At 33.5% G+C, this 27,951-nt stretch overlaps 2 protein-coding genes across 2 annotated transcripts; both read left to right on the forward strand.

The window, feature by feature from the left end:
• The first annotated feature begins 488 nt into the window (after positions 1-488).
• Positions 489-8,338, forward strand: LOC126719350 (uncharacterized). The gene is made up of 2 exons (XM_050421918.1): positions 489-873; positions 8,220-8,338. The coding sequence occupies exons 1-2, from the start codon at positions 489-491 to the stop codon at positions 8,336-8,338; spliced, it is 504 nt and encodes a 167-aa protein (XP_050277875.1).
• A 6,353-nt stretch (positions 8,339-14,691) lies between these two features.
• LOC126717351 (uncharacterized) lies at positions 14,692-25,012 on the forward strand. The gene is made up of 2 exons (XM_050419009.1): positions 14,692-15,830; positions 24,816-25,012. The coding sequence occupies exons 1-2, from the start codon at positions 14,857-14,859 to the stop codon at positions 24,871-24,873; spliced, it is 1,032 nt and encodes a 343-aa protein (XP_050274966.1). The 5' UTR covers positions 14,692-14,856; the 3' UTR covers positions 24,874-25,012.
• The last annotated feature ends 2,939 nt before the right edge of the window (positions 25,013-27,951 follow it).

Raw genomic sequence — 27,951 nt, forward strand, 5'->3', positions numbered from 1 at the left:
TCCAACCGGCCCAAATTAGGTCCGCTAGTTTAGAGTCACAAGACAAATTTGGTCATGTCCAAACTTGGTTAGTTACGACTTACGACTGAAGGGGGAAAAAAATTAGAACAAATAGTACCTTCCTAATATTAGGGAACTAGACATTTTGAGCAAGTGAATGCCTCATCCTCATGACACATTGATGTTCAAAGGACAATACACCTATAACATTACCAACATAGCTTTTTTATTCATCAATAACCATTTGCCATGTATGATTTGTAGTGAAAACGTTGTGTTCCTAACTTTACTTAATGCCCAAAACCTCTAAATTAAAGGCTAATTAACCCTTGGAAACCCTCAAATATAGGAATCACAAAGTCTGCATCTATATATGTGAAGTCCAACAAAGTTAAAATTGACTGGAAAAAAGAAAAAAAAGAAAAAAGAAAAACGTTACAAGTTACAACCATTGAGTCCAATTTTCTTCTTTCAAAATGAGTGTAGCCATGGTTAATAGCTCCACGGTAATGGGATTCATCCAAGACACAAAGAAGTTTAACAATTGCATCAATGAATGTTTTGAGATGCTAGATATTGATGGTAATGGTAAGCTTTCAAGAGAATTGCTTTATGGGGGTCTTCATAAGCTTTTGTCATTGGAAAACAATACGAACCAAGAGGAAGAGATCTATAATCTCTATGAAGTAATTTTCAAGAGGTTTGATAAGGATGAAAAAGGTTTCATTGATCGAATGGAATTTGAGTCTCTTATTAGGGAGCTCATGCTAGCCATGGGTCGTGGAATTGGTGATTTGCCAGTTCTAGTGGCTCTTGAGGAACACAGTCTGCTTATGAAGGCTGTTCAATATGAAGTGGCTAGCTTAAAGGAAGGTAGTCGAAAGAATAAAAGAAAGAGAGAAAAGAATGTGCTTCGTGATATATGCCTTTGTTGTCATAAATTGGAAACTAGCTAGCAACAAAAACACATAATAGCAATTTTGGGTTTTTTATTATTTTTTTTATTTTTATTTTTTGAGAAGTCTTATTTTTTTATTGTGCTCCTAGTAGAAACGTAATTGCAATTAGTTTTGTAAGTTTTAAATATTTATGTGATAATTTACCTAGTGATTTGGATGTTGTATTTCAATTGGATTTGCCTTAATTTTTAATAAAATATCGCTTACCTTTTGCTCCAAAAAAAAAAAAAAGTGATCCACACAAATAATTATTATTTACTATAATTTAGCGTATGGCATATCATCAAACAAGAAATATAAAAACTATAACATAGGAAAATTTGGTAACGTAGTGAAAAATTGATGAAAAATCTCTTCAAACAAGAAATATAAAAACTATAACATAGGAAAATTTGGTAACGTAGTGAAAAATTGATGAAAAATCTCTTCAAACATTTAAACGACTCCAAGGACACAAATAGTCCAATAGAAAATCTACTATGAAGGAACAATTACAAATAATCAGGACTCAAAACCTTTAATATTTCTAACAATGTTACTTGAGCAAGCGTTGAGCGAACATTTTGTTTGACTTATATGATCGCTCTAGTAAGTCCTTAATTCACTCAAGTTAAACTTTTGAAACTTGGGATCTTCATGTAACTTACGACTCAAAACTTTCAACAATATTATGAACATACCCTTTACATACAATTTCACAACTCACTAATTTGTACGAATGTAAGTGGTCAACAAAAAAGTGATGGGTCTATATAATGAGTGGGAAAAAGTCTGTGGACACAATAAAATATCATAACATTTTCACAACAGAGATGGTGACGCATTCATTATAGGGGGCTTCATTTAAATCCCTTGAGCTAGCAAAAAAAAAAATTATATATAATTTGAAAGAGATATAACTCATAGAATTAATAATTAAGCTATATATCATGCAACGATTTCAAAATATGAAACATTGTAGATGATAGTTGTAGAGCTTCATGTATTTGAGTAACTCTTTTTTTGCGATGTCGATATATTTAAGTTCTCTTTTGTTTTAGATTTTGTATAATTTATGTGTCTTATTAAATCTCTTAAAAAAAATTCTGAAACGGCCACTATTCACTATCCCTTTGTTTTTAGTTGAGGCAGGTCTGAGTGTAATATTTTATTATTTTATTTTAATCTATGATGGGTTGACACCTCAGTTGTTGTGAAAAATGTTGCAATTGTAAAACAACTACCATAATTAGCGAGCAGAAATTTCCAACACTCACAATTGCAAAAATTAATAAGTTGTGAAAGTGGGTGTGCACTAGATTTATTCCAAAGTTTACCTAACTAATTTGTAACGATTATCACACTTTTTTGGCACAATAATATGCAACACAAAACTTGTCCTCTCAAATATAATTATGGAAAATGGTTATTGTTAAGTTTTAGACCCCTGTAAAACACAATATGTTAAGTTTTCTAGGTTAAACATTCATCACATATAACATACACAACGAAAAAGTAAATAATACAAGAAGTGATGACCTAAAAAAACCAATGAAACAACTCGTTTCAATGTAAAAAACTTGGAGGGAATTATCCCAAGAGAACGATCCACTATATCAAATTGAGATTTACAGTCAAGAATACCAATTTGTAGTAAGTCTAACACAGTTACCAAATTATGCTCTAAACTCATATTTCTTTGATCTGGATCTGCTCTCACATGAACCTCCAGTTCATGTCTCGATCTTCTATACACTTGATAGCTGAAGGCTTTGCTACAACTTTACTCCACCGGTACTAGCAATATAGATTTGATCTTTGGTAGGTGCCTGATAGAGATAGACAGTACAAAACCTCACAAATCTCACAAGAGTAACTCTCAAGACTTGAAAAACGGGTATTAAGGTTTTCCTTTTATACTTAGTAGTGTTGAACTCAAACCTTAAATGTTTCGTGGGTTGTTGGGCCTTATTTAAAATTCTGTAGAATCGCAGTTCAATTGATCGAAGGCTTTTCTTGATCAATCGAGCTTGACAGATTTTGAATTCTTCATTCTATTGCTTATACGTTCTTGAATCTTAACTTGTATCAACTTGAGCAATGTCTATAACACTTCAAAGACCCTAAGATCTAATCCTAGACAAGTTTTTGTTCTCGGTTTGCCAATATATAACATATTTAGAACCTGATGTTGCGGAAGCCTGAAAAAAGCGCACACGATGCTCTATTGATGGAACAGAAATTAAACTATTAGCTTCTGGTAGTAAACCTCGAATCCACAAGGGGTTTCTCTAAATCCACAAGGAGATAAACTAGAAACCATTAGAGAAAGAATTTGACAAAAGTCGGTGTTTATTGATAATAGTTTGAAAACTGAATTGCCTTTGGAGGGTACAATGTGTTTAAATAGTAAAAAGAAAACCTAGGGCAACTAAAAACCCTAAGGCGGCTACAAAAGCATATAAACCCCTAATTTGACTAAACAAACATTAAAAGCACTTAAAAAGAAGGAAATAAATGCCCTAAACCTAAAATACATAAAAATACCAAATATAAAAATTAGAGAAATTAATTTGAATATTCTGTCCTACATCAGACCCCTTCACTTAAAACAAACTCATTCTTGAGTTGATGGTTGAAGTATGAAATTTGAAATCTTCCATGCCAAGAGAACAAATACTTTGAATACTTCATCTTCCTTGTCTTCTTGCCAAACTTGAAAGTCATCAATTGAGCAACTTGAACTTCTTGTCCTTTGAACTTCATGCAATTGACAATATTCACCAAATAAGAGTCGATAATCAAATCAAATCTTTCCACCCCAATAAAATCAAGAAACTTTGTTTCAATGTCTCCCACCAAAATAATAGGAGCTTGAACGTTGCCATCATCTAATTTGACTTCATCGAGATCCTTGAAACTTTCCTCTTCATCTTCATCCTCAATTGCCTCTACCATCTCGACTTCAAGATATTTCTCTATTATAGGGTTTTCATCAATCTCTTCCACAATTTTTATTTCAGGTTTTTCTTCCATAATAAGGCGTTCATTAATTTTCTCAGAAGTCTCTATATTTTCTTCTTTGACTTCTACATATTCTTCAAGAAAAGTATTTTCTTCAACATGCAATTCCTCCCTTTGTGGAATATATGGCTCCTCAAAATAAGTCAAGCATGAACTTCTTGGCCAATAATAATCTTATATTGTATTCAACAAGATTTCTTCACATTCCAAAGGATAAAAATTGATAGCAAACATCTTTTTCATCCTTGGCCATGAACAAATCTTGTCTTTACCTTGTCGGATTCTATTAGATTTTACTCATCCCCACTAACATAAGGCATACTTATTAAGTTTATACAAAGCAAGTCCAACTTTTCTCTCATAACAAATATTCTCATAATCAAATAAATTCTCTAGATCAAGTAGCCAATCAAGAAAATCTTATTTAAAAAAATACCCATTAAAACTTGCAATTCTATTATAAGGCCTATATGAGATTTGCTTACCAATAGATTGCCCGTGAGTTACGTCTCTGCTACATTTATCCCTATTATTTCTATTCTTCAATGATGCCATCCTAGCATAGATATTTGTGAGTGCTTGTTGTACATCATGTAATACTCATTAAGTTATACGCCGTTGTTGTGGTGGTGGTTAACGTTTCGTCGGTTAGCAATCAGACCAAGGTAAATCAAGGCTCTAATACTAACTAATGTCGTGGAAGCCTGAAGAAAGCACACACGATACTCTCTTGATGGAACATAAACTAAACTATTGGCTTCTGGTAGTAAACCTCGAATTCACGAGGGGTTTCCCTGAATCCACAAGGAAATAAACTAGAATTCACCAAAGAAAGAATTTGACAAAAGTATGTATTTATTGATATTAGTATGAAAACTAATTTGCCTTTGGAGGCTACAATGTATTTAAATAGTAAAAAGAAAACTTAGGGCAACTAGAAAACCTAAGGCAGCTATGAAAGCATATAAAACCCTAATTTGACTAAACAACATTAAAAGCACCTAAAAAGAAGGAAACAAATGCCCTAAACCTAAAATAACGAAAATTACATAAAAATACCAAATATAAAAATTACAGAAATTAATTTGAATATTCTGTCCTACATCAAAACCTAAACATTTATGACTAAATATTTATAACCTAACAATTATATCACAATTTTACAAAGTCTTGAATTTGAGTCACATAAGAAGCATTGTCTCCCATTTGGTTCATAATCTCTCAATACCCCCCACCCCCCAAAAAAATTACATAACCATAGTAGGTCTAATTATTATTATTTTTTGAGGGTGAAACTTGAGATTTGACTATATATATAATCAACAAAAAATGTCGCCCATTCATATATATATATATATATTGTTAATGCTCATTTTTGCAAATCTGTACCCAAAAGCCCATAAGAAAGAAAGCCCAATAAGAAGCAAGACTCAAAAGCCTATATGGAGGAAAACCCAATGAAAATCAAAGCCCAAAGGCCCACCAAGAAGACCAAAGAGCAAGAAAGGTTCAAAGAAAGAAATGCAAGGGAAAGCAATCTGCAGCAGAATGCAGATCTACAGAAGAATACAAATCTGTAGTAGAATACCAATTTGCTGCAGAATACAGTTCTTCAGCAGAATGACTTCAGCGAATCAGGCAAATTGGGCCCAAGGCCCTTTTGATCCAGTCAACATTATTTGGCCCACAAAGGCCCAAATCCTTTGTATAAAAAGATAGGTGTGAAAACTAATATGAAGAAGAAGCACGATGAAAAGAAACAAGGAACAACAGGAAGTGTCAACAGCAGGAATTGAGTGAAGGAAAGAAAAGCCAAACCAAAGGAAATGACAAATACAACAAGAAATGCATGAAGAAATAAGACAAAGACATGCAGTAGAATGAAACAAAGCTAATTTGCTATGGCAGAAACATCATGGGAACAAAAGAAGACAAAAACAGAAGATAGTGGAGCAAGCACACAAGGGCTAGAGCACCACTAACCTGTACCCAGCCAATACAAGGGAAGTGGGCCAATGGTCAAGGGGATTCAGATGGTATGGTTTGGTGGTGGGGGTAAAAAGGGGTCTCTATTTGGTTTCCAGTCGTGACTTCTTTTTGGAATATACCCTACTGGGATGGTATCTTACCTAAAAGAGGTAGTAGATGGGTAAGACCATCTGATGCATGCCATAGAGGTAGGTGGTGAGGTAGCCCAATCCTTATCCATTTGAACCCAGAGGTAGAGGTATTCAGCAAGAACAAACAAAATGGAATTTTGTCACTAAATGAGTAATGGTGTAGCAAACGTATTCTGAGCAGAGATAGTGGCCGGGAAACCAATGGGTCGGTGGGCAGTCCTGAAGGAATGCCCACAACAAGTCAAAAACAGTTGGTGAAGCCCTATGGGTAAAAGGGAGAAATTTCATTGAATCATTTCACTATAAAAGAAAGAGGTAGCCATGGATGAAAGAGGGGAGGAACCCATGGTAAAAGAGAGTAGTAAACACCTATGAGACATTTAGAGGGGAAGGCACCCAAGGAGAGAGGGATCCAAAAGGGAAAAGGCCCAAGGGAGAAAAAAACACACGGCAAGATAGTAGTCAGAAACTAAGAGTAAAAAGAATGGAGAGAAAGAAAAAGAGAAAGAAAGTGGTAAAAGGAAGAAAGAAAACACAACAGAAATAGGGGCATACATCAATAGACCATTCCCCCCCCCCCCCCCTCCTTAGCAAACCCACTCTTTGAAGTCCTCCAAAAGTAATAGCTAGTAGCCATTTAGGCCTATTCTCTAAAATGCAAAACTTTGACAAGGTTGTTCAAGTTGGGGTTTGAGTTCCTTCTTGGTTTACTTATTCTATAGGAAGATTCAATACTTGATTTCGATTGCAAATATATTTGGTTTCACTCGTTAGAACTTATATCTGTTCTATTTAGTTGTTCTGTTGTAGCACTTTTTTATCACGTTCGTTGCATCAGTTGTCCTGCCGTGGTATTTTGTTGTTCTAGTTATTCTGCTGTAGCAAAATTTTATTATATTTACCGTATTATCTATTATACTAGCTAAACCTTTTATGATGAAGCTTTCTTATTTCTTTGTTATTATGTGTTTTACTTTTGACACAATCTAATCATTATTCTGCTATACGCACATGTATACATTATAGCTCATTTTCTGCAAAATATATTTTTTATATGTATATGTGAATACGTATAAGTACATATACGAATATATGTATGTATATATTTGAGAATATGCTAACTCATGTAAACTAACATTTGCTTGATGGGTATTTTCTTTGGGTTTTGGATTTGTTTATGTGCATGAAGTAGAAAAGTATTTCTGTAGTAAAAAATGAAGAGTAGTCATTCGTGTTGTAGAAAAGTGTAGAAAGTTTTACAATATAGCAGAAGGCTAACTGTGCAGCAGAAGGTTTTATTGCACAGTAGAAAAGTCAATCCTATTGCAGAAACTGGAGAAAAGTTTCTTCTGCGGCAAAAACAGAGGATAAGCCCACTTTGCAGCGTCTTCCCTTGGACTTTGGACTCAACGTTTGTACATAAACTGGCAACGGTAGAATGGTACTTTGGAGCCCATTCTGTAAAGTGCCAGACCCAACTTCCTTCTTCGAAAAAGCCTAAACTAAGCATTGTCTAATAACATCAAGACGCGTGTCTAAGGTATAAGAAACGTAAAAAGAACCCTTGACATATATATATATTTGTTGATTAACAAAGAATAATAACATGATTCATAGGACCTTTCGGTTGTTTGTGGATTGTTCCATATGTGGTAGTAAGGAAGATCATATGACATCGTTATGCTTTGTAATGTTCCTGTTCATGCAAAAAATTCTATTTCAAAAGAAAAAAAAAAATATATATATATATATATATATATATATATATTTGGCAGAAAGAATCTGGAATAATAAGAATAGATATTGGTCGTTTAGTGAAAAGACCATTTCATCAAAAAAGAAAAAAAGTGAAAGGATTATTAGATCTTATGGTTGTTATGGAGTGATTGAAATGATTTTCATATCAAAGAAAGCATTCCCAACTGTTGTCTATAGTATCATTGAAAGAAACTAGGAAAGTCATTCAATAAATTAATCAAATCTGCTAATTAATCTTTCTTTGGATTCCTAATGTAGAGTTAGAATTTAGAAACAAGGGTTAGCAAAGTCACTAAATGGACTCCTATTGGCAAATGGATTTAAACTAAAGTTTTAATGGTTTGGAGGATCCTGAATCTTATTCCTTGTGATGGAACAGGCCAAAGGGAAATGGAGAGCCATATGTCAATTTTCAACTCTCACTGGGATGGATTCCAGCTTATAAGAGACAGTGAAGTAGAGCTACAAATAGAAGTTGACAGGAACATAGTTACCTAAAGTTTATACTAGTTTTTTTTATAAAAAAAAAATAATAAATAACTTTGTACTATCTAATTGATGATAGATATAGTAGAAATCCTATAGATTTTTCAAATATATTTATGGGGAAGGTAACCAAGTTTTGACTATTTGGCTAGGGTTAGTACATTCATTGACAAATGCAATTATGTGGGATTTCAATTTCGTTTATAATCTATGAGGGTTGTATTTTTTAATATTTTGGGTCTGTGTGCATCGATGGCAATGGGATTATTAAAAAAAAACCTGTCCTACATACCCCACCCCTAATGGGCTGGTTAAAAGTTTGAAAAAATGGAAGATAAATTATGAGGTTACATTATTATACTTGTAAGAGAATGAATCATAGCCCTCGACCCTCATCATTCCCCTCTTATTGCACAGCTGTAGCCATGATTAATTTTTTTTGCCTTTTTAATCTAAATTTCTTTTTAAATTGGGTAAAATGTAAATACATATATCTTGATTTTTGGGTCAAAATCAAACTTACTGTTTGATCTTCTAATTTGAAATTAGAAGCTCCTAAATTTTGAGAAATATCCAAATTAATTTTATCTGTCTAAATTTTCGTCTTCTTCCATTGTGAACGCATGAGGAAAAAAAATCTTTAATTAAAATTTAATTTTACATTTTAATATAAAAAATTTAATCACAAAGAAATGAAAATTTTGACAGAATGATCAAATTTGGTATTTCTCAAAGTTGAGGTTAATTTCTAATTTCAAACTAATAAGTTCAAGGGTTAATTTGACTTTAACCGAAAGATCTAGGAATGTTTTGTGTTTTATCCTACTAATTAAATTTACACAGTTTGAACTATTTTTTTTTTTTTTAAAAGACAAGTTAGATGTGAGTATCAAAATTTTCTTGTGAAATTGGGCACAGTAATAAATATTTTATGAGGATGGAGGGAGGTTTTAAGTCACGGAATAATGAGAGGAATGGATAAATATATCCATTCTACCCCATTGTCATCCTTACTCATGTTTCTCTGAGTGGTTGTGTGGTTAATTTTACTTATACTAGACCCGCTGAGGAAGGGTATCTTAAATTCCTAACTTATCTCAATTCAACCTTTGATAAATAAATATATCTTAATTATATTTCATCTTTGGGGGAAGAAAGAAAGTTGGTCCTTATATTTTGGCAAAGATTTTAAAAGAAAAAAAAATCAATACTAAGAACCAGTATCAGCTACCATATATGATGGAATATGTGGTACCTTTGCAAATATTTTTTTATTTTCTCAAAAGAATTTGCAATTACCACAGCAAAAAGTAGAGAAGAAATTTTGAAGTGCAAATCTCATGATAAATGGGGTATGGCCTGATAGTTACACGTAAATATGGGGATTTGCTGAATATGTTCATAACATCGTGCAACCCAAGTAATCTTGGAAGTTGGAATTGGATATATATAGAAAATCACTCTAATGCTCTATCTATAGTCTCTATTCAAATATACTATATATATATATATATATATATATTTGGAGAAGAGTATTCAAAACTATTTGATTCCCCAACAATCAAACATCCCCCCTATGCATAAAATCAGCCACATATAAAAGATATGAATCATGTGCATTTGTAAATGGAAATATAAAGTCGTGATTCGTGAATCCAAATTAAGATTTCAAGTAGGCCTCAACCTTTCTTCACATTCTCTATAATCTATATGCATGCATCATAATCATAAAAATTTTGGAGCACCCAATATGCATGGCTCTAACCACCAAGATATCGATCAGATACTACTACATATGTGTGATCTCATTTTTTTTTTTTTTTTTTTTTGGAGAAAGATGAGTGGTCTCATTTTAATAAGAAAAACAAAATTTATGTATCTTTTGTTAGGTCTATTGAGAGATCAAAAACAAAATTTTTGAAATATTTTACATAAGAATATATATATATATATATATATACATACACACACCTTAACAAAGCATATTTAAAATGAGGAACTCGGGAATGTTGGATCTAACTTGTTATATGTGTTAGTTTGGACATTGGATAAGGCTTCTTCTAATTTTTTTTTTTTTTTTTTTATGCAAATTACATCACTTTATTAAAAGGATGATAAAAACAAAACATCTTGAGACACTAAGTTCTCAATAAAACTAGGATATTCCTCTAGCCAAATACTAGAATCAGATAAATGCCTAGCATGTTGCGCTAACGCATGGGCAACTTTGTTGCCAGTCCTCCGAGTAAAGGAGAAGACACACTCATCAAACTGTGATGCCTGACTCAGCACACCAGAAATAATGTTGGAGATGCTAGCAGGTGGGATGGCAGAGCCAGTCAACACTTGATGCATCAACAAAGAATCCCCTTCAAACGTTGCTGCTCTAAAGCCCCTGTCCCACGTGAACCTCAAGCCTTCCTCCATCGCCTTAGCTTCAGTTTCCAATGGTCCCAACATTGCACGGAGCTTCTTGGACATAGCTGCTCGGACAGACCCCAGGTGATCCCGTATCACTACTCCAATTCCGACTGAGCGTAGATTCTCAAAAATAGCAGCATCCACATTTACTTTAAAACCCGGCGCATGGGGAAGTGACCAACCGCATTCAGATTCTGTAGACTTGATCTGAACCGTATGATTGGCAACTTGAAATTCTTCCAGGTAGTCCAACGTCCACTTCACAATCAAAGACGCTGACTTCCGTGAACCTCCCGTTCGAATTTCATTCCTGTTAGACCAAATGCCCCACGCGACCATGAAGAGTTGAGCCAGCGCTTGAGTATCCATCTGTTTTACATTCTGAGCATACCATACCAGATCTATAAATTCATGAATCTCCCCTAACACCGCCTCTAAACCAAGGTTTGAAGCTTTCCACACCTCCTGTGCTCTGCTGCAATGCCAAAACAAATGACCCGAAGATTCCACACCCACTCCACATTCTTCACATACATCATCCTGTGTAACTTTCCAAGTAAAAAGTTTTGCTTTTGTTGGCAAAATATTCCTGCAAGCTCGCCAAGCGAAAACTTTTACTTTATTCGGCATATGCATCCTCCAAAGACATCTCCAAAAAGATGTTAGATGCTGAGACGAAGAGCATTCAGCTCGATTGTGCTCACAAAAGAAGTTGCGAGTGATCTTATAGGCGCTGCTCACAGTAAATTGACCTGATGACGTAGGGGCCCAAATCAACTTATCAGCAGGCAAAGAAGCACTCAGGGGAATCGACAAAATAGCTTCTGCATCAAAGGTGAGGAATAATTCATGAATAAGATCTGATTTCCATGTTGCCTCCACTGGATTAATGAGAACAGAGACAGGTGCATTCTCAGGGAAAAGACGAGGGGGAGTAACCAATCTGTATGATGAAGAAGTAGGTAGCCACTTATCTCCCCATAATTTCGCAGACTCACCATTACCTATCTGCCAACGACAACCAAGTTGAACTGTCTTTTGAGCAGCCATAATACTCCGCCAAGAATAAGATGGATGTTTTCCTAAAGAAGCAGTTAAAAAATCTCCATGAGGAAAATATTTGGCCTTATACACTCGGTAGAACAAGGAGTTTGTGCAAGTCTGGAGCCGCCACCCCTGTTTTGCTAACAAAGCAATATTAAAAGCTTTTAGATCACGGAATCCCATCCCTCCTTCCTCTTTTGGATCACACATCCTATCCCAACTTAGCCATGCCACTCCATTATGATTTTCGTGCTGCCCCCACCAGAAACGCCTCACCATACCTGCAAGCTCATCACATAAAGCATCAGGGAGTTTAAAACAACTCATAGTATATGAGGGAACAGCTTGAGCCACAGATTTTATCAAAATTTCCTTGCCAGCATTAGATAGAAGCTTCTCCTTCCACCCCGCTAATTTACTCCCTAATTTTTCTTTTAAATCATTAAAAGTATTGCACTTAGACCTCCCAACCAGAGATGGCAGACCCAGATATTTTTCATGCTGACAGATCACAGGTGCCCCAAAACGCCTTTGAATCTCCTCCTGAGTGGCTCTCGGAGTATTTTTGCTGAAGAATAAGGCAGTTTTATTCCGATTCAACTGTTGCCCCGACACTGACTCATACACTGAAAAAACCTGTTGTAGCACCTCACATTCCTGTAAAGTGGCTCGGCAGAAAATCAAGCTGTCATCTGCAAAAAATAAATGAGAGATACGGGGGGCACCACGACAAACCGCCACTCCCTTGAGCCTTCCCCTCTCCACCTGCTGTCTAAGCAAACCAGATAAGCCCTCTACACAAAATAAAAATAGATAAGGAGAAAGAGGGTCCCCTTGGCGTAATCCCCTTGAAGGGATAATCCGCCCTCTAGGTTTCCCATTAATCCGAACAGAATAAGTAACAGTGTAGACACATCTCATAACTACCTCCACCATTCTCCTATGAATACCCAACTTCTGCATGATGCCCTTCAAGCAGTCCCACTATACTCTATCATATGCCTTGCTCATAACAGTGCAGATAAGCTTCTTCTAATATTTAATTAAAAATAAAAACACAAATGATGATAATTATTCGTGTGGGGTATATCCGCAATGTTTCAATAGGCTTTAAAAAATAATATTCTGAATAATGTCCGTTTTCTAATACGACAAACCCTTTTCTGAGTCCAACACCAACACCCGATATTGAGAGTTCACCAATGCTAGAGGCAATTTTTAATACCCAACGCAATGGTTTTTGGGTCGACGTAGAAGAAATCGAACCTGACCTTAGAATTATGGTTGGCACATGTTAGGAAAAAAAAAAAAATCAAAGAACCTGAAAGTTCATTCGGATAAGATTAAAACTTAAATATTCGTTTTTGTTAAGAGAGAGAATTTTACATTTGGGGTTCATGTTGTAAAGAAAGACTAGAAATAAATAAAGTCAGGCAAAGTATACTATTGAATAGGACCAAACAATAAATAAATAAATTTGAAGGTGATTAGTTGTTGAAATTCAGCCAAAATACTATAATATATGCAAAAAAGAAAGTTAAGGAAACCAAAAGAAAGTACCTTTAGTATAAAGTCTATAAAGAACTTGGCCTAGCAAACATAAATAAATAGAAAATAGTTGTCTTCTAACGAGTTTTGTTGCCTGATTGATTAAGTCTGGCTGTGAGAATTGTTTAAATATGGTATGCTTTGTCATGTATGTATTATCCAAAAACTACATCCAACAACACTGAACTTATTATTATCTCCCCTGAAGTTCTTCCTTGAAACCAACTCAATGAGTGAAGTGAAGCTAGCAACAGTACAAAAGTAGTTGTGGGGGGCCTTTTCCTTTTCCCAATGACCCATCATCTATTCCCTGCCCTTTTGCGATGGCAAATAAAAAGAAGGAAACATTAAAAAAGGGCATGAAGCCCTTTCAAAGTAGAAAAGAAAATCACAAAAAGTCATGTGTACTTAATTGTGACAGGGAAACCCCAAGTGCAACCCAGCTCATTCCCATGCCCGTATGTAAGAGATAGAGAGAGAAAGAGATGGTTTGAACTTTGAAGACTGAAGCCCCTTCAGAGGCGCAAATTATGGATAGCCAACAAGAAAGAAACTGTGTGTAAGGCTCAGCAACTAATGCTGATGATTGTCATAATGGAAGCCTAATATGTTCACATCATTCAAAAAATATAGATATATAAATACACACAGATGGAATTTCAAGTTATGATTTTTGCTTTATTATGATAGTTCTTTATTTTCAGTTTAAGATATCAATTAGTTTTTGGCATAGAAAATGTTTTGTATCTTTTAATCGATTGATAAAATATCTTACAATTCAACTAATTGGAACTCACCTCCCTATTGTATATTATTGTATGTACATGTCATCAATTTCAAGATTAAATGTAGATATCAATAAAATGAAATATAGACATCCCATATAACAATATGAACATCATTTTTACGGATTATACATCAATAAATGTGAAAAGTGGAAACAATTATTGAAGCCAAAAAACCTACAAAATAAAACTAATGTGCTTTTGGTTTAGGGGTTTTTTGCTTTATAGCTTATTTATCTTGTAATTGTAATTTTTTTCAAATATAATTTTTTTGTCCATTTTTAGTATTCTATTTCATGTTTTAACCATTGGAGTATGGCACATATTTGATTATATTCCTTTCTAAGCTTTGGTTTTTTTAGAAGGAAAAAAATGTGACAATTTATGATTAATTTGAATATAAATTAGAATACTCAAAATTAATAAATAGATTTTATTTAAATAAGCCTTTTTTTAAATATATATATATATATATAAAATAAAAATAAAAAAAGGAAAAAAAAACTTATTACAGACACTGCCCTCAAAAACAATATCCAAAGAGGTCATGAACCCACCAACATTAATACAAAGCAAACCTGCCAGAATCTCTCTTTTACTCCAAAACCCAAACTATCTCCTCAGACACATATAAGTCGATTAGCCAAGAACCACCTCTCTCTCTCTCTCTCTTTCTCTCTCTAAAGTCTGGCTGAATGTTTTGAGAAACAAACACAAGACTAATTAGACACCATGATTCCAGCATGTTTCAGCCAACCCAACACAGTCTCAAGCAACAACACCTCTAATCATCAAGTCCCTCAAAACCTCATAACTTGCATATACCAAACTCATCTCTGCAACTCACCAACATATCTCACACTCACTTGGTCCAAAACCCCCTCCTCTCACTCCCTCACCATTTACGCCACTGACTCTTTCTCCATCACCATCTCTCTCAGCCCATCAACTTTCTCATTCTTCAAATCTCGCCCAGGTTCCAAGTCCATCTACTTAACCCACCACCACTACCAAAGAATCAAGCTTTATTGGGACTTCACTCGGGCTGAGTTCACTCGCAACTCGGCCGAGCCCGACTCGGGATTCTATGTTGCCATCTCTTGCAATGCCAAGCTTGAGTTTTTTCTGGGTGATCTTCATGACGAGTTGACTCGGCGATCCGGGTTGGCCTTGACTCGCCAACTCAGTGAGCCAACTCTGTTGTCTAGGAGAGAGCACGTGTTTGGACGCAGGAATTATGTATCCCGGGCTCAGTTCTTGGGAACCAAACATGAGATTGGAATTGAGTGCAGTGGGGGAGTGCTCAAAGTTAAAGTGGACGGTGAAATTAGGCTTGTTGTAAAAAGGTTGGCATGGAAATTTAGAGGGAATGAGAAAATTTACGTGGGTGGCATTGAAGTGGAATTTTTTTGGGACGTGTTTAATTGGGTCAATAATATTAGTATTAGTAATAGTAATAACAACAATAGTGGTACTAATGGTATTGGGCATGGTGTGTTTGTGTTTCAAGTTGGTGATGGTGGGGTGTGGCCAGAAATGGTAGGTCCAGAGAAGAGATTAATGAGGAAGAGCTTATCGGTTTCGTCGGGGTCTGGTTCAACACCGTCGGCGACATGGTTGTCGCCATCGCCGTCATGTTCAAGTGTGTTGCAATGGGCGGAGGAGAGTAGTGATGGAGGGAGAAGTTCATGTTCTTCATCCACTAGGTCAAGTGGGAGTAATGGGGGATTTTCTTTGTTGATGTATGCTTGGAGGAAGGATTAAATTTTGAATTTTGGCTCAAAAAGAAAAGCAGGTGATTCAATTGACTTATATGAGACCAAAGAAACAAGTTTCCAATTTGGAGATCATTCTCTAATTATAGTTTTTCATTATTGCTCAATTGATTTATTTTTTGTAAATTCAACCTTTTTGTTTGATCCTTCATTTGCTCTTTTATTCTAGAGTTACAGGTTTTTACATTTTTCTTTTAGTTTTTGAAAAACATTAAAGAAAGGGGAACATTACTTAATTTGACTTAATTTTGGATCTAGTTATTTATCTTATTTAATCTTTTCATTTTCCAAGAACCAACCAAGGGTTCTAGTTTGTTATTTTCATGTGTAAAGAGGGGCATGTTTTTGTTGAATTTATTTGTTAAACCCTTAGGAATTTAAAGATTTCTAAAAAATGTTTAAAGAAGACTATCATAAGAAATCCACAAAAGGAAATAATCATTTCATTCTTTTTGTAGAGAGTGAAATTTTTAGACAACTACAAATTGCCACATCATTCACGTAGTATGTTCAAAGCACCCAATTAAAAGACACCACGTGCTATTTAGTGGGATCCATTGTCATTATTCAAAGAAGAATATAAATATTTCAAAGTGATACTAAATAAAAATTACAAAAACATACACAAGAGCCAATTTCATGATGACACTTGTTAATATTTTAATTTAAATGATATAAACAATCTAATTAAATGTTTCAATGTATTATTTTAAATTAAGACAATTTATCTAATTAAATAATGTCATGTGTCTCTTGGGGAACAAGATATAAAGTTTCTCCATATAAGTTATGACCATGTCATCAATGATAGCCAATCATGTATGGTCACACTTTTCAAAATATCTTATAAATAGACTTCCTTCTTAGAGTCTGTTTTGATATCGCTTATTGCTGAAAACTGAAAACATTGTAGCAAAATAATTTTTAAATGTATGAATAGTACCGTAGAATCCAATTTTAATGAAAATTTTGCTAAAAAGAGTACTTGTGAGTTCTGTGAATAGTACACGGAACCCACTAATAAAGACGCATACGCACAATGCAAGCTCAAAAATGCTATTCAAACTCCACCTTAGTCTTATTGGAATACATTTAGATGTCTTGAAACACTACCGGAATCAAGCTCCAAAGTCTCCATAGAAATTCAAGAGCTTTAGTTCTAAAATGAAGAACATTCAAAGGAAAACCACTTAAATTATTTGCTTAAATCTCAAAGTTAACTGGAATTAAGCCTAAAAGTTTTTAGAAACTTCAAGAGACTACAAATTAGTGAAGAGACAAGTTCAAGCTTCCAAAGTCTTGAAGAACTTCTATTACAATTTTTGAAGATGAAAAACATTTGGAGAACACTAGAAGAAAGAAGAATTTCTAATAAGGCAGACATAAATTCATCGTAATTCCGTTTCTAAGATCTCTCAATCCATTTATCAATCAAATTGAAGGATATTTGGTGTTTGAATCAAGAATGTATTAGAATCAAATATTTTTACAACAAGATGAGATTGAATTAGATGATTATTATGTTGTAATAGAATTTAATTACATAGAATTTTACCTACTCATTCATGAATACAAAATATATTTGTGAAACTATTTCAATTGTTTGATTTCCAAACTTGAAATTTAGTGTTTACAAATGTTCCTATTCCAAGTGGACATTTTGTTTTTCAATGCCCCCTTGAGTAGCAGAGCTAGGGATCTTCCCATGCTCAAGAGTGCAAAAATATTTATGAATGTCCCCTTGAGTAGCAAGTCAGGGATTTTCCCATGCTCATGTGGACAAGTTTTTGTTCCTTTTGAGTTTTTTATATTCTTGTACTTTTTTTTTTTTTTTAGTTCCTTTTGAGTTTTCCATAATCTTGTACTTTTCTTGCAGTATTTCTTTAACAAGAGCTTTCTTTTTTCCATTTTCCACAATTTTTCCTGATGTCTTTCTTTGAGGACTAATTTATTAGAGGTAAGCCAACCTTATTCATTTACAAGACAAGAGATGATATGAATGCGAAAATTACTACTCTAATCACTCATTCTCTGGTAATTGGGAGTTTTTCAAACAAGTGGATCTGCTATATACATCCTCCAGAACTGCCAAAGTGGTCACAAACGACTTTCCTGTATCGAAGTGATATTTCAGAGGCAACCATTCTTCATAATTCAAATCATACCGACATTGTAAGGTCACAGCTATACCCTTGCATAGGACGAAACATAATTGCCAAGCAAGCCAATTGGGGATCTTTTTTCAATGTGAATGAAGGAATTTCTTATATTTCATATTATTGGGAATGGTTGGAAGATGTACTTAATCCTTGCAAACCTATCCTCAATGCTTCTTATCGTAGTCACACGTGAACAATGAAGCAAAAACAAAATTATAAAGTTGAGAAGCATTGAGGAGATGTTTACAATGATTAGGTACATCTCTTCAACCATTCACAATAATATGGAATGAAAGAAATTCCTCCATTCACATTGAAAGAAGATCCTCAATTGGCTTGCTTGACAATTATGTTTTGTCCTAAGGAAGAATAGGACGATAACCCAATAATGTCTCTATGATGTGAATTAAGAAGAATGAGTGATCAGAATTGTAACTTTTGCATTCTTATCATCTTTTGTCTTGCGAAAAAAAAAAAAGTACAACACTACGGAAAATTCAAAGGGGGCAAATTTTTTTCCACTTGACTACTTGAGCATCCTTGGCCTGCTACCCAAGCGGATATTCAAAAACATTTTTTTACTCTTGCGCATGGAAAGATCAAAGAGAAGCAAATTCCAAAAAATTAAGGCTTCATGTAAATGAAAAGTGTAGATTAGAAAATATTGTTAACCATAATTAACGACAACAATCATGATAGAGAATAATCCCACAATAGCATGGACGGCAATCAAAGGAGTCAATCTCGTACTGGAGACCATTTCGGTTTAGTTAGAGAAACAATATATTTCAGTATTGGTCAATATCGGAGTACTGTTTCGGAATTACCGTTTAATGTAATAATAATTATTTTCTTTGATATGTTAAACAAATAATTTTAAATATATATATCATACTTCTTTACAAAACAAACTTTTACAATACCAATCTTAATCTTTTAGTAATTATTGTTTCTCAAAAATAAAAAAATCTTTTAGCAATTATTAAATCAATTAATATAGTTTCATTTTTTTTTTTTTAAAACCATTGGCTAATAAATTAGGCAACGAACCCAACATTCTTTGCTTTAATATATATATATATATATATATATATATATTCCTATATCTAATTTCTCCTTCCCTCGTTTTTATCACCTTGAGTTAATTTTGTTTCATATTTTTTTTAATGCTCCACAGGCATACATTTTTTTTTCTTTCAATTAAGTTTTTAAGATTTTTTTTTAATTTGAAATTATTTTTTTTTTCATTAAAAATGCTTAGATGGCTTTTTTTTTTTTTTTTTCTTTTATGTTTAATTATATGATTTTGTATTATTATTATAACCACGCGTGTGCCAACAATGTAAACTGTTTGCCACATAAACATTAATATTTCCATTAATGAATTAACAGTAAGGATTAAAATGATTACAAGTTAAAAATAATAAAGGTTAAATTGACCACTATTAAAATATAGGGACCAAATTCACCATGGCCCTAAAATATGAGTAGCAAATGATATTTTCGCCCAAAACAAATCTAAAAGCTACTTATAATCTAATCTCCAATACACACTTAAGTGTCAAACCAGTAGATTGCGGCAGAAGAGAGAGTATGCTTTTGAAATTTAACTCCAGTTGTAGGGCTATCCAATCCCTTTTACAGCAAGAGATGGTGACCATAAGCCCTTAAGAAAAGAAAAGAAGTTCACTGCCTCTAAGAAAAGTCTAGAATTGGGCTCAACTGCTCAGGACTCAACCTATTGGGCCGTTCATCCTTGGGTCTGTTTGTACTTCTGCCACATGTAGTTCAAATATTTCTTTCGAAACTTTATTGAAGCTTGCAACAAATAATAGGCTTAGTTTTATATTTTCAATAGCTGGCCCAACAAGACATATTCTGGTCCTTGTACATGCAAGTAGGACGAAGATGAGGAACACCAAGCACCTTTAGCCAATTGGGCCCAATGAATTAAAATTGTGGAATAGTATGGTGAACTCTTGGTTGGTTGCATGAGAAAAGAAAGAAAGAAAAAGGAAAATGTCACCCGCAAAGAAAACAAGATTAAAACTTATGGCCTGTTTGGAAGTTTAGAGATGGAGGAGAGTAGAGGGGAGTAGAGGGGAGGAGAGTAGTGAGAAGGAGAGTAGAGGGGAATGATTCCCCTCCACCTTGTTTGGATGTTTTTGAAATTAGTAAGGGGGAAGGGAGTAATTAGACCTTCTCCTTGTTTGGATGTTTTAAAAATTAGGATAGAGAGTAGAGGAAATGATTTAAATAGACAAATTTACCCTTATTTGAAAATAGACTTGCAACATTGGTCTATAATTAATTTATTCTAAAAAATTTTTCAATCTTAGAATATGTTAGTGAATTTTTTTCATTATAATTTCAAAATGTTAAGAACCTTAAAAATTATTCACGCTAAATATAAAAATCAACAAATTGCAAACCATTAAAGCTTATATAAACTAAAAAGTAACTAATTAAATTCAAATAAAATTTTCGGTAAGGCCTTGTGGTAGCTAAAATTGTACAAAAAGAAAAATAAATTGGAGCTTCTAAATCTCAGATTCATTATCATTTGTGACTACTCAACCTAATACAACTATGTATCTTGTTCTAAGTGAAAGCTCCTCATCAATGGACAAAACTGAAGAAGAACAAAAAAAAAAATTCCTCTGTTTTCTCAGCAACGAAACAGAGGCCAAGTAATGAGAAACAACACGTAAACACAAAAACTTCCAATTTGGTTTTGTGTGTGGCACTACCGGAGGAAGTTGCAATTGTCAATTGATAAACACAGGTTGTCATATTTTTTTTTCCTAGTATTTCTTTGTAAACGTAAAGTTCAAAAGCAATAACCAGTTTAGAAGGTCATAGTGTCACTGTGTATTCTGTGCCATGATCAACACAACAAGAAGTCAACAACATGCTGACTCCGTGTTGGGCTTCAAATTTGTAGGCTCTGATGCCGTGGCTTTTTCCCTAGCCAGTGAGATTCAATTTTTTTTTTTCATTCACCTTAATTTTATTAGGAAACAAACAAAGATTATTTATATAATAGTTTGTAATTTTGTTAATTTAAAAAGGATAAATTGGAGAATTCATTTGTTCAATAATTTATCTACTCTACTCTCCCTCCAAATCTCTTCAATTTGGGGGAATTAAAAATGAGGGGCTAGAGGTGGTTGAAACCCCTCCAAACCCCTCCAAATCCCTCCCCTTCCTTCCTTAAAAAACTTCCAAACAAGGTAATTGAATTACTCTCCCTCCCTCTACTCTACTCCCCCTCCTTTTTTTAACATCCAAACAGGCCATTAGAGGGCGTCTACACACTTTAATAAGCTTCAATGGGCACACTCTCCTTTGCATTCCACACACAATAGAGATCGAAGAGGAGGATATATAAACAAAAAACAAAAACTGATAAGCTCAACTATAATATCAGGAAACCGATAGAATTGAAGTGTTCTACTCTTTTTCTGATTTATATAATGAATCATTTCCTGAGTGATGATGTAAATTATCTGTTGCTCGACGACCAGCCTGGATGAATCATGTTTGGTAAAAAGGATTTAAGTCTACTCGCTAAAGGTTTTGTTAGAAGTTTATAGTGTGTTACAAAGACTTACGGGTCTTAATGGGAGACCGATAAGATTAATACTACAATATTTGTCTTTTGTTAGGAGAGAGAGGAGTTTGCATTTGGGGGCCATATGCTGTAAAGAAAGACTAGAAATAAATTAAAGTCTTTCAGGCAAAGTATACTATTGAATAGGACCAAACAATTAAAAAAATTGAAGATGATTAGTTGTAGAAATTCAGCCATGGAGACTTTAAATAAGAAAGACCGAAAGAAAACATCTTTTGTATAAAGTCTACTAAAAACTTGGTCTTGCAAACATAACTTAGTAAAAAATAGTTATCTTTTAATGAGCTTTGTTGCCTGTTTTATTAATTATGACTGTGTGAGTTTGTTAATATGGTATGCTTTGTCATGTACGTATTATCCAAAAACTACATCCAACAACACTAAACGCTCCCCTTAAGTTCTTGAAACCCATCCCTTTAAAAATAATTCTTGAAACCCACTCATTTTGACAAAGATTAATTTTGCTAATTTATTTTACTATTCATGTTATTATTTATATACCTCACTGCAATTTTTAGTACTATTTATGAGTCTTATTGTACTATTTCAATTAATTTTTACTTTTATTTACAAAAATTTTTAGCAAGAAAATTTTAATTTTAACAAAATAAACGAATTTTAAATAGACCCTAGATAAAGAAGCTAGCAGCGCTTTTAAGTTCATAAAAAAATTAAAAAAAGAAAAAGAGAAAATGAAAGTGAAGCTAGCAACAGTACAAAAGTAGTTGGGGCCATTTCCTTTTCCCAATGACCCATCATCCATTCCCCGCCCTTTTGAGATGCCAAATAAAAAGAAGGAAATATATATATATATATATATATATATATATATATAAAAAATAAAAATAAATAAAAAATAAAAAACTAATAAAAGGATCATGAAGCCCTTTTAATGTGAAAAAGAAAATCACAACAAAAGTCATATGTACTTAATTGTGACAGGGAAACCCCAAGTGCAACCCAGCTCATTTTCATACCCATGAGAGAGAGAGAGAGAGAGAGAGAGAGAGAGAGAGAGAGAGAGAGAGAGGCGCAAATTAAAAATAGAATTATACTAGGGACACAACTTTTAACACAATTTTGTGTCACAACTCGCCACATAACGAATTGTAATTTGTAAGAATATGTCCCTACATGACACACTGACATACCCTCACCAATCACAACTGACACAAAATTGTGCCAAAAGTTGTGTATTTAGCATAACTCTTAAGGATAGCCAACATGAACAGAACTGTGGGTGAATGGCTCAGCAACTGATGCTGATGATTGTCATGATGGAATAAACCTCATAATTTTTATCATTCAACATTTAAAGAACAGAAAATTATTATGGTCCTACCCTTTTGCAACTATCCCTTCAAAGCCAAAAGGACATTAATTTGCACACATTCCTTATTGCATATCTTTTATATCATCTTCACATTTAAAATGTGGATATTGTGTTCATAAAAAAAAATGTGGATATTGTGTGTGATGTTATATGGACAGTGTTTGAACAAGTGTATATATCAACAAATGTGAAAGAAGGTCAAAACTCCTCCCAAAAAACCTAAAAATAAATAAAGCAAATTTACATTTGTATTAGGATTTTTTTAGTTTTATTTGTGTATAATTTTTTAAAATTTTATCTTTTTACATGTAATTGTAATTTTACTAATAGAATTTTTTGTCCCACTTTTAGTATTCTATTTTATATTCTAACAATTGGAATATGTCATATATATATATATATATATATATATATTTGATTTTGTTCCATTTTAACATTTGATTATTTTATAAGGAAAATAAAAAATATTTAACAAGTTATAATTATTAATTAAACGTAGAGTGGAGTACTCAGAATAAGAAAATAATTTTAATTTGTAATTTTACCTGCTTTATGCAAATAAGCTTTAAAAAAAATCCAAATAGAGAGGTAATATACCCCCCAAAATTGAAACCAAGCAAACTGCAAACCCATACAAATCTCTCTCTCTCTCTCTCTTTGAAGTAATTCAAAACCCAAACTATCTCCTCAAGTCACTAAGCCAAGAACCAACTCTGTCTCTGTCTCTCTATCTCTATCTCTCTCTTTCTCTCTCTCTAAAGACTAGTTGAATGTTTTGAGAAACAAACTTAAAGAGTAATGAAACACACCATGATTCCAGCATGTTTCAGCCAACCCAACACAGTCTCAAGCAATAACAACACCTCTCATCATCAAGTCCCTCAAAACCTCATAACTTGCATATACCAAACTCACCTCTGCAACTCACCAACTTATCTCACACTCACTTGGTCCAAAACCCTTTTCTCTCACTCCCTCACCTTTTACGCCACTGACTCTTTCTCCATCACCATCTCTCTCAACCCATCAACTTTCTCATTCTTCAAAACTCGCCCGGGCTCCAAGTCCATCTACTTAACCCACCACCACTACCAAAGAATCAAGCTTTACTGGGACTTCACTCGGGCTGAGTTCACTCGCAACTCGGCCGAGCCCGACTCGGGATTCTACGTTGCCATCTCTTGCAACGCCAAGCTCGAATTTTTCCTTGGTGATCTTCATGATGAGTTGACTCGGCGATCCGGGTTGGCCTTGACTCGCCAGCTCTGTGAGCCAACTCTGTTGTCTAGGCGGGAGCACGTGTTTGGACGCAGGAATTATGTATCCAGGGCTCAGTTCTTGGGAACCAAACATGAGATTGGAATTGAGTGCAGTGGGGGAGTGCTTAAATTAAAAGTAGATGGTGAAATTAGGCTTGTTGTAAAAAGGTTGGCATGGAAATTTAGAGGGAATGAGAAAATTTACGTGGGTGGCATTGAAGTGGAATTTTATTGGGACGTGTTTAATTGGGTCAATAATATTAGTACTAGTAATAGTAATAACAATAATTGTGGTACTAATGGAATTGGGCATGGTGTGTTTGTTTTTCAAGTTGGTGATGGTGGGGTGTGGCCAGAAATGGTAGGTCCAGAGAAGAGACTAATGAGGAAGAGTTTATCGGTTTCATCAAGTTCTGGTTCAACGCCATCGGCGATATGGTTGTCACCGTCGCCGTCATGTTCAAGTGTATTGCAATGGGCGGAGGAGAGCAGTGATGGTGGGAGGAGTTCATCATGTTCTTCATCCACTAGGTCATGTGGGAGTAATGGGGGCTTTTCTTTGTTGTTGTATGCTTGGAGGAAGGACTAAATTCTGAAATTTCTTGTTGAAAGTAAAGAGAAAAGTTTGTATGTGAAAATTTTTTGTAATCAATTGGCTTGTATGTGACAGAGAAAAGTTTTCAATTTGGAAATCATTCTTTAATTATAGTTTTGCATTATTGTTCTAATTGATTTATTTTTGTTTGAATTCAACCTTTTTTGTGTGATCCTTCATTTGCTCTTTTATCCTAGAGTTGAAGAATTTTCTTTTGGTTTTTGAAGAATATAAAAGAAAGGGGAATTTTCCTTAAAAATTGACTTCAATTTTGAATCCAGTCAATTATTTTATTTAATCCTTTTATTTTCATTTTCCAAGAACCAAGGGTTGTAGTTTGTTATTTTCATAAGTGTAAAGAAGCATGATTTTGATAAATTTTTTGAGAAACGCTGGGGAGTTTAAAGATCTCTAAAAATAGTTGGAGAAGACTGTCATAAGGAATCCAAAAAAAGGAGATGGACAATTTCATTCTTTTATTCTTTTTTCCCTCATATATATGTAATTTGAACCAATCTTTTATTGTTTTGACTTTTGATATGTTGAAACTTGAAATATATAATCATTTTTTTTAGAAGGAAGTATATAATCAATTAATCACAAAGAAAAATATTATTTCTTTTTCTTTTGATTATATATTATAGTTTAGATGAAGTAATATGAGGGAACAAAAGAACTGACTCAAATCAAATGGACTATCAAATGCAAACTTTTGGAGACTTTTGGTCTTTAAATTTTTTGAAAGAGTTCCTACATTTTCATCTTTTCAGAGCTTTTTTTTTTTTTTTTTTTCTCGCTCTTTTACATATTCCTATCCATAAATCTCAGACTCTTTATATTAAACTAGCTTTATCACACAGACTTCACATATATAATATGACTATTTTTTTGGTCTAATGTCATAATGTTTAAAAGTGAGATAGAGATAGTATCCTAATTCTTTGGATCTTTCTCCACATGAATTTTTTTTTTTTAATGTAGAATAATATTTAAAAGTGAGATAGAGATAGTGTCATAATTTTTAGGATTTTTTTTTTTACGTGATAGTTGATAAAAGTTTGAAATTTTGAATTTTTTAAAAAAGTGATAATTCATATTGGGAAAAAAAAAACTTAAAATTTAGGAATTTTTTAAAAAATAGTAAATTAATATTTTAACCAATTTGTATTTTTAAATTTTAAATTATTTTACTAAAAGATAAGGGTATATTTTAGAAAGTTTAATTGCACCAGTTTCTCAACCAAAAAAAAAAGTTTAATAGTACCATTAACTTTAGTAAGAATAACCATCGCACACCCTTAGTGTGATGGTCATTCCATAAGTATAAGTGCTTGGAGGGGCAAGAAACGGAATTCAAATCTCTAGGAAGAAGTTTTAGACTTATATATATTTAACTTAGATCAGAGTAGAAATTTTATCTATAAAAAATAAAAATAAAAAACTTTAGTAAGAATAGGTGTTTGTATTGTGCTTGTCAGGCACGTTACAAGAGGCCTTTATTCCGGCATGCATGTTCAGCCGCCTTAAAAGTCCAAATGTCACAACAACAATGACTTGACTAAGTTGGGGTAAAATGTGTCTTCTTTACTGCTAAGCTTGCCAGCTTGGTAATAAGTAATAACCAATGTTTCGCTTGGTGAAGTATTTTTTTGGCTCAAAGCATTAATTTTTTTAGAGAAATGATATGTCTACAATATTTTTACAACAAATTCTAAGTGACAAGTTGTTATTGTTGAGATAAAAAAGTAATTTTAGTGTTATTGATTTGACTTTAGTTCAATATGTAATGAATTTTTTTTTCCTTAATAAAGTTACGATCTTTTCATAAATAAAAATAAATTAATTAATTAAAAAAAAACTTTATCTAAGTGTTAATGATCAACCTACACATAGGAGTGTCAATTCGGGTTAGTGTGTCGGGTTCGTGTCGTGTCGTGTCGTGTCAAGGTAGGGGTATTCGACTAAATGACTCAACCCTAACCCGACCCATTTAATAATCGTGTCATGATCCTTCAACCCTAATCCAACTTGTTAATAAGGCAGGTTGACCTGACCCAACCCATTTGACACGCTTAATAAACGAGTCGTGTTGGGTTGACATGAATGTAACACAACCCATTTCAACCTGCATAATATTAAATATAGCATCCATCTAGAAATAATTTTTTTACATCCCAAAAAGCAATGCATACACTTCAAGTCTTCAACTCACATTCAAAATAATATAGTTCAACAAAAATATAACATTCATCTAGAAAATAAGTTCTTTACACTCCAAAAGAAGTGCATACACTTCAACCCAAATTCAAAATAACTAAGTTTAACAAAAATAAAATAACATAGTTCAAAAAAAAATATAATATATTTGGAACTCGTCAAATGCTAAGTATTAATATTGAAAGAATTTGAGTAAACAGTAGACTAATCATGACTATGATCACGATTATCATTCATAGATTTTTTGTTGATGTCCAAATTCATAATTCATAACATCTTCCACAAGCTCATCCAATTTTATTTGTGCAAGTTCTATGCCCAAAAAAAAAAAAAAACAAAAAAGTCTTAGTAGTTCTAGGGTCTGTAAAGTTTCAATTTTCAATTATATCCCTTGTAAATTTTTGTAATTACTCACTTTTATTTTTAAATTTAAAATATATGTTGGATATAAAAGATATTTGACAAATCTAAAATAAAATAAATATTTATTTGTTAAATGAGTTAAACGGGTTGTGTTAAGTGGGTCATTTCGGGTCGACACAAATAAATTGGCGTGTCAAACGTGTCTATTGCGGGTTATGTGAGTTGACCCACTTATGACACGTTTCTTATCGTGTCACTTTTGAGTCGACCCGTTTATAACCCAAACCCATTAAGGTCCAACGCTAACCTGAAAAAACCCGTGTAGGGTTGGTGTCATGTTCGCGGGTTGGGTCGAACATTGACACCCCTACCTACACATAAATATATCCATTTGATAAATAAATTTAGCTTATCTCTAATTTCACTTTCAGACAATCCAATTTTCCTTCGCTGAGAATGATTATTGGCTCCACCTTTAAGTGATTGTTCATT

The sequence above is a fragment of the Quercus robur genome, chromosome 3, assembly GCF_932294415.1.
Source record: "Quercus robur chromosome 3, dhQueRobu3.1, whole genome shotgun sequence".
Lineage (NCBI taxonomy): Eukaryota > Viridiplantae > Streptophyta > Magnoliopsida > Fagales > Fagaceae > Quercus > Quercus robur.